Consider the following 13,145-nt stretch of genomic DNA (forward strand, 5'->3'; position numbering starts at 1 on the left):
GGAAGATTTTGTTGAACTTTAGAGTCAGTATTTTTAAAAGATTGTTTACATTTTGGCACTGCCCAGATATGAAATGAAATCGATACTGTATGGGATGTTTTTCCAGACACACTATCGTATCTGCCTCCTCACTGATTAAGTTGGTGGAATGGGTTCATCCAGCTGTGACCGCCAATAGAAGAGCAGCTTTATCAGGATCACTATCACAGGCTGTTTTAGTAAGTGTTTCTCTAAAACAGAAACTGGGCTCAGTGCTGTATAGCCATTAGCTTATTTGATTGACCGAGTGAGTGATGGATTAAGGAAACTCTTCCAGCTTTATCCGCTTGCTTATGAAACAAAGTGACAGAAGACCCAAGAGACCAGGAGAGCAGAGGTTTCTATCTCTGAGGGGCAGTGTGGCTGAGCTTAATGTCCCCCATATTTCCTGTGCCCTTTCACGGGCCCTCGCCTTGTTGAACAGCTTACCTCATTTGTATCTACTTTATTCTCACCCTAAACCATCCATGCTTTTGTTCCGGCCCTCCGGTCCAGTTTAAGAACCCATTGTGGCCCTCGAGTCAAAAAGTTTGCCCACCCCTGCCCTAAACCCATGGCACAGAATCCCTATTGCATGCCCAAATATTGGTTACAAATTCTGGTTTTGTTCTAAACACAAAGAGCTGGAAATTGTATTCTGGGAGCCAGACGAATGGATGCAGTTATGATTTTATGACATGTGTGACTGGACCACTGCTCTTGCTGTTATGTGCTTTAGAGAGAATCCATTAGGCTTTTGCAGAAGGCATGTAAACACATACATTTATAGGAATTTCAGAAATATATGGTGGGATATCATAAACCATACTCCGGGTCAAAGCATCAGGCCTCCTTTCTTTAGCTAAGAGTGAGGTGCTCAGTTTTTCAAGGCGTATTTGTGCCCCAACTTGGGGCCCTGCCCTCCTTGACCATCCCCTGAAACACCAGGCTGTGACCAGTTCTCAAACCTGCCAGAGGCAAATGAAGCAGCCTTTATGGCAGAGGTGCCGGCAACCAAGGGTTCTTCTAAACGAATGACTTTCAGTCTTGAGGCTTTACAAACAGGTTTCTCACGTGCTTTCTGGGGAAACCGATGGTCAGAACAGTCATAAATGGCAACTATATTAAAGATCTTAAATCGATTGTGGTCATAGAGCAGGATGATATAAAATGAAGCCTGCCGTTTGAGACCCAAATATGCTCATAGCAATGTACCATCTGTAGTTTAGCATTGAGCTATTCATTTACCTTATCATTTGCTGATGCTCTTCTTGAGGACTGATATGTTAGCAGCTTATATTTAAAATGCTTCTTTCCTTTTCAAAATTTATATGTAAGAAAGTGTGTCTATTCCTGTTCTCCCCTCCCCACCCCCTTCCAGGGAGAGGTGAAAGCTTCCCACTGTGCTATGTCCTACGGCTTGACCTTTCAACTAGACCTGTTTCCATCAGAGCTCTGTTCTCTAGTTTCTTCTGGCACTCACGCTGGACTATCTTGTAACAGGGTGGCATTTGTACAAGCAGTAAGGATGAAGCTGTCACATGGCAAATGAGCTCTTTATGAAATGTTGATGCATCAACTACATCCAATAACACTGAAGAAACAGAACATTACAGAAACAGTGGGGTAGTGGCCAGGGAAAGAGAGGACACCCCTTGTCTACCAGCACATTAATTGACAAAGGAGGAAGCCAAGAGGCTTGTGGGAAAGTCTTCAGTAAATATATGAAATAAGTGGGCATTATTTCATATATTTACTGGCATAGCATGTGCCAAACACACCAGGAAATGAAGCAGTGTATTATAATTATCACTATTTTATGGATAAGGAAGCTGACATTGTTCCTTTTTCAGCAGTTTATCTAAGCCAGTACTTCTTATGCACAAACATAATATAATCCATGTATGTTAAAGTCAGGACACTTTAGGCCTGCATTCAAATCCCTTTTCGGTTTTAGTACAGCCTCTCTCTCCAAACCCATTGCCTGTATTCCATGAGACCAGCAGGGAAAATGAAATCACTCTAGGTATTTATAAGTAGGGGGATTTACTACATATCCATCAAAGCTCATCAAATCATACACTTTAAATAGATGCAACTTATTATAGGTAAATTATGCTTCAATAAAGTTGATGTACAGAAAGAAAGAGAGAGAGAGAAAGAAAGAAAGAAAGAAAGAAAGAAAGAAAGAAAGAAGAAAAAAGAGGGAGGGAGGGAGGGAGGGAGGAAGGAAGACTGGAGAAGCAAGAGGGCATTACCCAGAGCAACTGGGCACACACCCCTGTTCTGCTGTTGGAGTGCTTTTGCTCCTGCTGGGGAAATCACAGGCACTTCTGCAAATTGGGGACTCAGGATCTTCCTCCCTCCAATGCTGTTGAAAGCATTGCAAGCACTTCTGGAGCCCACGGTGACCTGCCTGACCCAGAAGTACAATAGCTTCCCTCTTCCTCCTGTCTTCCAATCTCCTTGGCAGGACCTAGGAGAAAGCCAGCTGGCAAGGGAGTCTGGGAAATGTAGTTCCCAGCCTTCTAGCCTCCCTATGAAACAGGAAGAGGGCAGAGTACCTACCAGCTACATCTGGCACATAGCTTATCATTCTCCATAACCTAAGCTACACCAAAACCAAACCATCCACATGCCTGACATTTGCTCTGTTGATACCTAGTCATGCTGGTTCTCCTGAAAGGAATGTCATTTCTCCTCATCTTTATACTTAACAATACTAACCAGATCTCTCCCCACTGGTTTACATGTCACCTACTTTATGAACCCTTTTGGCGACCCAATCAGAGGTGAAATTTCCCCACCCCTTATTTCTTGCCATTTTATTTATTCCTGTTTTTTAGCACATATCACCTTGTATTAAATGTGCAGCTACAAGTCTGATATATTTTACTAGATCAAATTCAACTTAGAGGCAGAGCCTCTTTTAAGGTAATCTTTATCTCCTGCAAAGCTCATCAGCAGTGCCATGTACCTAGTAGGTGATCAATAAGTGAATAAATAAATGAAGTCTCTGGATAATTTTATACAATTGCAAAAATGGGTGAGTCTGCATGATCTCTGCCTGTCCCTCTAATTCCATCTGGCAGCTTCCTCTTTCTCTTTTTTTTTCCCCAATTATATTCACATTTACAAGAACCTTCCATACACCAAATACTATGCTTAATGCTTGAGGTTTTCTGTAGGTTTTTGTAATTGGGATTGTAAAAAAGCTACTAACAGTGTAAATGTCCACTGGATTTTGTCCCTTTTGCTGCAAAAACTATGTAAAGCTAATGCAAATATCACAGTGTTTCTTCTCTTGGCACTTAGTAAGGAATTACTCAGTGAATGAACTGTTAAGGAAATCAGTAAGGAGTTTGAGCCACTGAAGAAAACATTTCTCTTGCTGGATGAAGTGTCACAGAGAAAGAAAAACAATGATGAAGAGAGAAAAGCCAAGTGAATTCAGACAATTGTGATCTAATTTAATATACAAACTTCCAGGGAATTCTCCTTTACCAAGTCAGCATAAAAACAATGCTTTAGACCTCCCCATCTAAAAGGTGAGGAAGAATTTTCCTGATTGGAGCTCTTGAAGTTTATTTTTATAACTATGAGCAAGAATTTGAAAAGGCAAAAGTACCAGTGACATCCAAATGATTTCGGGAGTCACTTGTCCAAATGGATGAGTTTGCATCATCAGCTGGGAACGCTTGGTTCCCAGAGGTGGCCAAGCCTTGCCTGTGAGAACAGCTTGGCAGCCAAATAGAAATCTGACAGCTCTGCCCCTCCGGAGTAGCATAGCCGTCAGCAGCACTTGTTCGCGTGGAGAGGATTCCATTTCTGCCCCTTGCTATGGACTTGACTTTGGACATGTTGACTTCCCCTGTGAAATGTGAAGCAGTCACTGGGGGAACCACATGCCTACTTCACAGTGTCGTTGTCGGGATAACCACATAACATACGTGATCACTTAGCACAATGCCTGACCCGTAGGGAGGAATCAGCTGTCATTGTCATGATCGCACAACCCAGAGTGACCCAGAGCCCTGCCATTCTCACAGCAGAAGCCACTCACGAGAGGGAAAATGTAAACCAAATCGGAAGTTTATCTCCTCCGAAATTCTTGTTAACAAAATAATTCGAAGGAGTACATTTCCTTATTGAAGAATGAACTTTCCTTAATGAACTGGCCCACGGAGATGATGACGGAGAATAATAGGCAGTGCCCCAGCCCTAAGAAACCGCAATTCTGAGAAGAGATGCAAAGACAGCAGCCTTGTCAGTCAGCCCCTCGGCTTGAGCGTCTCCCCAATGGTGTGCTTGTGTAGCACAGCGGGGAATGGAAATGATGTCCTATTTTCAAGGAGATCAGCATGGGTAGCAGTGGACAGAGAGATGCTATTCTTCTTTGGTACCTTATTTTTCAAGTGCATTGGGGTGGGGGGAGATGGGCTTCTGTGTGATGCAGAGCAGTGACCAGCATGTGAACACCAAACCTGCTGGAGAATCAGGACACCTGGGGGATTATACTCATCACCAAGTATTTCGCCTCAACACAGAGAGCACTGTTCCGAGGGCAGTGTTTGTTACTTCCTAACAGAGGAGGGCTTATTCCAGCCTGCTACTGCCTATGCCCTCTTTCATAAGACAGGCAGCGGAGCAAATGTCAAACCTCATTCTGGGAAGGATAACTTTCTGCTTTAGCTTTGAATAACCATCATAAAGAAACAGTTAAGGAGGAAAGCACTGACTTCATGTGAAGTGAATACAACACCGTCAGTGACATGGAACCAAAATATGCTTTAATAAAAAGGCCAAGCCACTCTGTTGCAGACGAAAATGTGTTCTTCAGTTCACCTAGGATGCAAAAGCTCTTAGTGAATGCTTCTTAGCCTTGTCTGGTTTCTGTGAGAATCTGGTAAAGGAAACCCTCTCACCAGAAAAATGCATATATGCACATACCCATAAAAGTATGATTGTCATTCTAGGTACCTGGACTCCCCTGAAAGCCCAGTAATCTTTTGGTTAAGAATCTCAGCTCTTTACTGTAGATATGGCCAAGTTCATGGACTCTGGAATCAGACAAGGCTAGGATTTCGCCTGCCCTGCATCTTTAACTTTTTCAAGCTTTAGTTTTATCACCTAACTATGGAAATGATATCATGTACTAAGTACTCAATAAGCACTAATATTGTTATTAGTTAATAAATACAAAACTTGAGCCTCTCAAAGCCAGAGAGGAACTTCAATTCATTTTCACTGCTACAAACATTTACCAATGACAGGATTCTAAAATGAGAATATGGACCATAGCATGGGCCTGAGCCAGAGAAGTGATAGAGACAGGCCAGGTGTGCCCCAGGCCAGACAGGACAGACCTCAGGGTCCTACAGTCTCAGGTTGGAAGAAACTTCAACCACACCCTCTGCTATAGACAGTGACATACAACCCACAGTTGATTGCAATGCCCATTTCACAAAGGGAAACCTCTGACTCCTTCGGTAACATTTTATCTATTAAAGAGGACGGAGATAAACCAAATGCATTAACAATTTGTGAAATTAAATGGGGATGAGAGAGGTAAAGAGGATATGGGGGAATAAATGGTGATGGAAGGAGACTTGGGGTGGTGAATACAATACAATATACAGATGATGTATTCTAGAACTGTACACCAAAAGCCTATATCACTTTATTAACCAATGTCACTCCAGTAAGTCCAATAAAAATTAAATAATAATAATTTATGAAGTTAATAAAAAAAATCCCACCACTCAGAATTTTTTTGTTAGCCACAGTTAAGCTATTGATTAAATTTACTTAGAATTAAATGTGGAAATATATGAAAGCATTGTTATGGGTCAACAAAGTAGGTTACAAGGCTCCATTGAGAGCAGTATTTTCTGCTTACCAGCTAATTAGATTCTCTTTAATGCTGTGATAAAGAGGTTCAAAGCTGAGAGTTAGATGACTTGGGATCAGTCTTTAAATCCACCCTAACCAATGAGATACCCACAGTATCTCATTTCCTTGGGTATGGACTGTAACGGTGAGTCATTACCTATAGGAGGTAAAGAAGCAAAAGTATATTTAAAATTTAGGCCCAACCAGCAGGCTCAGTGGTTGAGCATCGACCTATGAACCAGGAGTTCACTGTTAGATTCCTGGTCAGGGCACATGCCCAGTTGTGGGCTCGATCCCCAGAGTAGGAGGTAGTCAATCAATGATTCTCTCTCATCATTGATATTTCTATCTCTTTCTCTCTCGCCCTTCCTCCCTGAAATCAATATATATATTTAAAAGAAAAAACAGAAACAAATCAGTGAAACAATGTTCTCTATTTTCAGGCTCTTTGGGGGCTTACCCTCCTCTGCTGTGCTCTGCCTTCTTCCTGATATTTGAAACTCAAATGTCTACACAGGCCAAGCAAGTAACATGATCCAGTGTGCAGACTGTTGGCCAACCATGGTGCCCTCGAGCCTCTTTGCCTTGAGCTAAGGGGGACGGCCCTTACCCAGGTCACCCCAGTGATTTCCATCTGGGAACTGAGCACGTGTTGCCACATTCTATTTTTTTTTTCAAGATAAAATTCAAATATAAATTTGTATGTGAAATAACCTGACTTAAATACTGGTAACTAATTCACACTTTCAAAGGAACACTGTATGGGCCAAACAAATTATCTCAGAGGCGCCAGTTTGAGTTTTTTCCCATAGGTTTTGGTGTTCCTGGGAGCTCTACCCCTGAGTTATCTTTTCATTCTACAGTCTTTTTCTAGAAAACCTCATCTGCTCCCATGGTTTAAAGTATCTTCTCTACACTGAAGCCTCCCAATTTACTGACAGTCACAGCCTCTCCTCTACACTCCAGACTCTACATCTAGCTGCCCATTAATTCCACAACAACATTGGCTTTCTTATGGGCACCTGAAGCATCGCACATGCAAAACTCAACTCTTTATCTATCCCCACCTGTTTGGCTTCCAGTTTCTCCAGTTCAGTAAAAGTACCTGTGTTGCTCAAGAAATGTGGGAGCCACTGTTTCTCTTCTTTTGCTTGTCCAGTCCATCACTTTTCTGTATATCCTTCTTCTCAAATCCTTTTTTAATTTGTCCCCTTATCTCCAGTCCTATTGCCACAACAAACCAGCATTGCGTTTCATCTGTTTTCCACAATAGTTTCCTCTGGATTATCTCTGTCCTTTGTCCTACTGGTCTATTCTTCACTTAACTGCCAGAGTGATCTTTTAAAATATTAAGTGGATCACATCACTCCCTGTTTAAATGCTCTCTGTGTCTCTACAATGCATGAAACCCAAGAGAAGGAAGTGTGTCAAGTAGATAATGTACTATTGTGTAAAATGGACTGAGAGGATTTTTTTTTTTACCTGTAAAGCAGTACTAATAATACCTACATGGAAAGGTTGTTGTGAGAATTCAATAAAGGCCACTGTTATTTCCGCATCAGTTTTATATTGGCCTTTGCAGGAAAGAAGGTAAAAATTACATTGTTAATAGCTACTTCACACTCACCTGCAGAGAACCTTCTAAATGTCTTAGTGACAGCGTTTTCCTTTGTATGATCGTGGTCTCAAAGAAAAATATCTGCCTTGATTAAAGGATAAAAACCTGCTTTTAAAAAGTATGGAGCAGACCAAGTTCAGTTGAAAACATAGGGCACAGTAAGGAATGATTTCAAATGTCTTCAGATAATTTTTTAATGTTTTGAAATGAAAAATGATTAGATAATGTGGTTGATGCAAATGTCACATCATGGAAAGTGAACCCTTTTTTTTTGCAAATCTCTATTTTTATTGATTTAAATTTACCTTTGCCTTGAGCTGTGCAGGACGTTCCCTTTCCAAAATAGCATCATGACTTCAGCGGCCCATAGTTTTCGCAGTGCCCATGGCCCCTTTTGCTTTTAATTCACACATTCCAGCTTAGAAAACACTACGGTGAGAATGAATGTGAGAAATCTGCTGAGGCTGGTGGCTAAGGAGCCAGAAGTGAAGGTGAGAAGCTATCTGAGCAGGTGCAGTGAGCTATCTCTACAGAACTCTAAGTCGGCTGCCTTTTTTTCCTAGATTTATATGAAAGTCACAATACCACTGTGATGAGCTCTTACCTGTACTTCAACATGAAATAAATTATATCAGTGCAAAAGTTCTATAACCATCAGCCATCTTCAGTACTTAGACATTTTGTTTGGTCTTTTCATTGCCTGTTTATCTTGCAGGATAATTGAATGTACAAGAACTTTTGGCTGTAAAGCTGCCTTTTCTGCAGCTGAGCTCCCCTGACTCCCCTGTTCATACTCCCTAGCTTGACTCTGCATTCCAGTCATACTTAACTATGATCTGATGTCCAGCTAAGGGCTCCCTATCACCTCCAGACATCTCGATGTGCTATTGCTGTGCTTAAAAGATTCTTCCTTCTCATGCTTCTGGCTAAAATACGAGTTACCCTGTAGAATTCAGTTTAGTCATGGCACCCTACAGGAAGCCTGCTTTGATTCAGCAAATGATTATGTAGCCCTCTTTCCTGCTGCTATAACACCAGCACAGTGCTTATCCCATTGTCTTGTAATTGACTAGCAGCTACTGGTCGGCCTGCCTACTGGACAGGAATCATCTCACTCTCAACTACATCCTTAGCACCTAGCACAATCCTTAATACAGAGTGGGGACTCGTTATGCCTTGAGTGCGTGAATGATATTTGTGCTTTGCAGAATGTTTGGGAGTAAAACTGAAAAAAAAATTAACGACAATGAATATGTCTTAAAACTTGAGACAACACTTAGTAGCATTTTTTGGTTTCCTCGCTTCTAATTAACTTTCTATGTCAAGCTCACTGCATAAAAAGCTTTGAATACATTGCCTTTACTTCTCAGTATACTGTGAGCATATTCTAATGTAACATCAAATTCTCTGGAAATGTCACTTAAATGGTTGTAACAAGATGTCCTTTAGAAGTAACATAGTTCATTCGGATATTCTCTGTTGTTGGACTTGGTTACATAGAATGTTTTGCTGCTATAAATAATGATTAAATGAATGTTTTTGCATCTGATCATTTCTCTATAATACATTCTGGAAATGAAGTTACTGGGTGAAAATTTCACAGTTCTACATGTAATCTATCAAAGTGCCTACCTCAATGTACCATTAACTAACTATAAGGCTATCTTTTTTAAAAAGTCAAGATTTCAGAAACAAAAATAGTAGCTCATTTTTACCTTTTATTTATTGGTCATTTTTATTATACTCCTCTGTGAATTGTACCATAGTAATCTGCCCATTTTTCTGTTGTTCTGTTAGTTTTCTTATTGATTTAAAAGCTCTCAATATGTTTAAAATAGTCATTTATAAAATTTTTACAAATATTTCCAGTGTGATATAGGCCTTTTGATCTTTTTGTGTGTTTTTTTAATTTTTATGCACACTTATCAATCTTTTCTTCTGTGAGTTGCTCAATTGTTTTTTCTTATAGAACTTCTTGCCCTGTTTAGATAGATATTCTCCTACTTTGATATATTTTCTTCTAGCTTTATTAGTTTCTTTTGTTTACATTTAACTTTTTGCCCCATTTAGAATTTATTTTGGGTGACAGTATGACTCTAACTAAATGTTGTTTTACACAAAATAATCAACTTTTCTAATATCTTCTCTTGACCTTCAAAGAAATGCTATTAAAGACAATTGAACTAAATAAAAAGCATCATCTGAAGACGTAGCTCAGTGTTCACCATGCACTTTGCTCTCTCCTCTCAGGTGAGCAGGAGCCAGCTGTCAGCAGTGACTCTGATATCTCGCTGATTATGGCGATGGAGGTTGGACTCTCTGATGTAGAACTTTCCACCGACCAGGACTGCGAAGAGGTGAAATCATGAAATGGCGAACATAGAAGAAAGGGATGGTAGGACCCATGGGGAAGCGGGGGAGGCGTGCCCGAGACTTGGACCAGGCACACACACCTCCAGAACACCTCGGCATCGGCAGGGCGCTCTGCTCAAGAATGGTCATGAAAAGCAATATCCAAAGTCCAGCTGATCAGGATGCAGTTTCTCCGTCTCTACAACAGCCCGCGGCCTTGGCAGCTTGGAAGCGGAAAGCTGGTGTTCCCTCCAGGGCCCTTGCAGACACCGAGGCCCCTAACAGACTGAAAGGACACTTTCGGGGCTTCTCGGTGTTCATTTCAGTTTCCCCCAGTGTTGTTTTCTTGTTTTGGAATTGTTGTTTGATTTCCTTGGCAGTTTCTTTTTAAAGACTGTGTATAGTTCCCTGTAGGTCCACTCCTTTGTTTTTCCTTCGATCCACTCCAGCTTTTGCTTGGAGCTGTGTTTCGAAGCACCCATCCCTGCTGTGACCAGTCCATGTCAGTCTCTGAGACTAAGGACTTTGACCTCTCAGCATGAGTGTGCACGGCTTTGGGAAGGGCCTCAGCACCTGAAACAGGCGAAGGCCAGCTCTCATTAGGAATCTAAATTCTTTTCAATGGATCTTAACACTCCCAGCTGCCAGAGACCCCAACACGGAGCTCTGAATGTGCTGAGGCCGCTGCTCATTCTGCTCAGCAACATCACACCGGCTCCCGCCTGCCAGGCTCCGCCAAGGGCCATGTGACATGAGAAGGAAGCTGTAGGGAGGCAGTTTAATGTGTCTGGATCTTACAGTGTGTGGCTGGAATTCTGAGCTCAGAAGTCCCCTCCAGGCTTTAAGGCCACTCTCATTGGCTGTAGGACTCTTAGCTGGAACTACGGGGCTAGTTTAAAAACCAGCTACCGCCCATTCTTCCTGAAAGCGAACTGCCTGTTGTGCTGGCTCCCCCGAGCCTAGGACAGGCTTTGTTACCTCACCGGCTTCTGCAGGAGATGGAGGCTTTAGGAACGTCAGCTTTGAACCTGGTGTCCACCACCATGGGGGTCTCACCTTCAATTGAACACATCTGTTACACCTCCCCAGCTCGAGGGTTGTAGGTGAATCCTTTACAGATTGTTTCCCAGGTCTCCCTGAGGGTGTCCAGACACCACGTGGGGAGGGAGGTAGGAGTCGATGAACCATCTGGTCTAAAAAGTCCAGCACAGGAGTTGGCTAAGTCCAAGTTTCTCCTGACTGAGAGAGACAGAGAAAGAAAAAGAGGCATCTGCATTTTGAAACGGTTATGTTTGTATCTTTTTTTGTAACTATGACAGAAATGTGCTATTTTTTTCTGTGGGCAATTTTGTAATCCATGTAGACTCTCCCCACGCAGATGCCTAAGGTGGTGAGCAGTCTCCCTGGACAGCCACAGTCACCTTGTCCTCTGTAGGAGGCTGACCGGGACAGGAAGCTGCCCTCCCTGAGTTCTCTGTGCATCAAGGAGGCTTTTCCCTCTCCTCACACTAGCACTCTTCCAAAAACAGAGTTTGGCTCTGCCGTGCGGCCTTGCTGCCTGCTGAAGCGTAGAGTGTAGGTCAAGGAACACTGCTGGGTGCTCTTTGCCACCACCTTTGACCTTTCCTACTTGATGCTTTCTACTTAGGTAGCAAGGCTAAGGGAAATGATTGCCACCTTCAGAAATAACCCATCTGTCTGGGAGTCCAGCCCCTCCTGTACTGAAATCCAGGGAGAAATGACGGCGCTGAGGCGGGAGGCCCAGGTGAGCCGCGTACTTGCTGGGCCTCAACCGCTTCCTCTGTAAAGTGGAGGGATTGAACAAGGTGGTGCCCAAGGCTCCTGTGGCCTTAGGACCACCAGTGAGCAGTTGGCCAGGGATCTATTTGTTGCAGGTAGCGATGGCAGGTAGCCCACTTTCCACCTTGGAGAGGCAGAGGTGCTGGGCATGTAACATAGAGGAACAGCTTTGGGGATTTGGCGCTCCTGGGTTGCTAAGAATGAGCATCTCAGTGATTGAAAGTTTCCAGCCAAAGGAGGAGTTGTTTGGTTTCACCTTGTTCTCAATCTGCCATTAGTCACAGAGTTTGCCTTCTCTGGACCCCTCAAAGCCTGGTTCTCAGAGTGCAATTCATCTCCAGGTGTTTCCTTTCTCAGTCAGAAAGGGCCTGCAATACCTACTCCTCCTTCTGTCAGCTTGGCCCCAAACAAACTTCAGTGATAATTTAGTCAAGTGAACTTAGAAGGGTAATTGAACAGAAGAATGCATTGTATTGCTTACCCAGAGAGAAAATGCCTGTGGAGTGCATGGTCCTCTGACCATGGTTCTCTCTTCCTGCCATGACCAGGTGCAGAGGAATCGATTGCATGTGGCTGCAGCAACCCCTAGAGGGCGCTGTGTAGATGCTGAGGGCCAGGAGGCTCACTGGAGGCCTGTGGGCCTGACCCCATGGAGGCTCTGCCGCAAACCCCCTGAGTCTGCGAGGTTCTCCAGTTACCAAAGGTCTGTCTCTGGAGACTCCTCCTGTAGCTTTTTAAACAATTTTTTTAACCAGCATAGAAGGTTGCAAAAGAAATGGAAACAGCCCTTCCCCCACAGTGTTCCTCACCACCTCCCACCAAAGACCTGGGGATTCCATGGTTCATGGAGGGTGTCAAAAGGTTGGAGAACCCTCTGCAAGTATATGCAAATTGCGTATTTGCTGATTTGCATTTTTCTGTCGTACGTGTCAAGACCAGCACCGTCCAATAGAAATGTAATGCCAGTCACACGAGTGATTTTAAGTTTTCTACTGGCCACGTTAGAAAAAGTAAACACATAATAATAATTTAATAATATATTTTTTGAATCCAATATTATTGTCTCGACATGCAATTTGTGTAAAAAGAATTCATGAAACACCTTACCTTCTTGTCCATACTTAGTCCTCTAAAGCCGTTGCATAGTTTACACTCATGGCGCATCTCAATTTGGATGAGCTACCGATTGGACAGCACAGGTCTCCGGCTTCCACAATAATCTCACAAGGTTCCCCGACCCTTACAAAGAAAAAAGGTGAAAACCTAATTACCTCCTAAGAGAACTAGATTCCACCCAAGTTGCCTGATCAGAGGCCCCGAGATCCGTTTGTTTTGTAATGGATAAATGTTCAGGCCGCCCTTTCTGAAATATCTGCTGGGACTTTCTCACCACACCACTGATGTCCATTACCATTTCCTGTGATTTCTCTGACCAGTTGTTTTGTAGGAAGTCACACAAGCCATG

General features: G+C 42.8%; 1 protein-coding gene across 1 annotated transcript in view; it reads left to right on the top strand.

Annotated features, from left to right (window-relative positions):
* The window catches only part of RNF150 (ring finger protein 150), a 69,992-nt gene extending 57,548 nt beyond the window's left edge, over positions 1-12,444 (top strand). The window contains exon 7 of the mRNA XM_014548948.1: positions 9,779-12,444. Within this exon, the coding sequence (XP_014404434.1) occupies positions 9,779-9,897 (119 nt within the window). The 3' untranslated portion in view covers positions 9,898-12,444. The remainder of the gene's footprint in view (positions 1-9,778) is intronic.
* Positions 12,445-13,145: the final 701 nt, after the last annotated feature.

Source organism: Myotis brandtii, unplaced genomic scaffold (genome assembly GCF_000412655.1).
Source record: "Myotis brandtii unplaced genomic scaffold, ASM41265v1 scaffold53, whole genome shotgun sequence".
Lineage (NCBI taxonomy): Eukaryota > Metazoa > Chordata > Mammalia > Chiroptera > Vespertilionidae > Myotis > Myotis brandtii.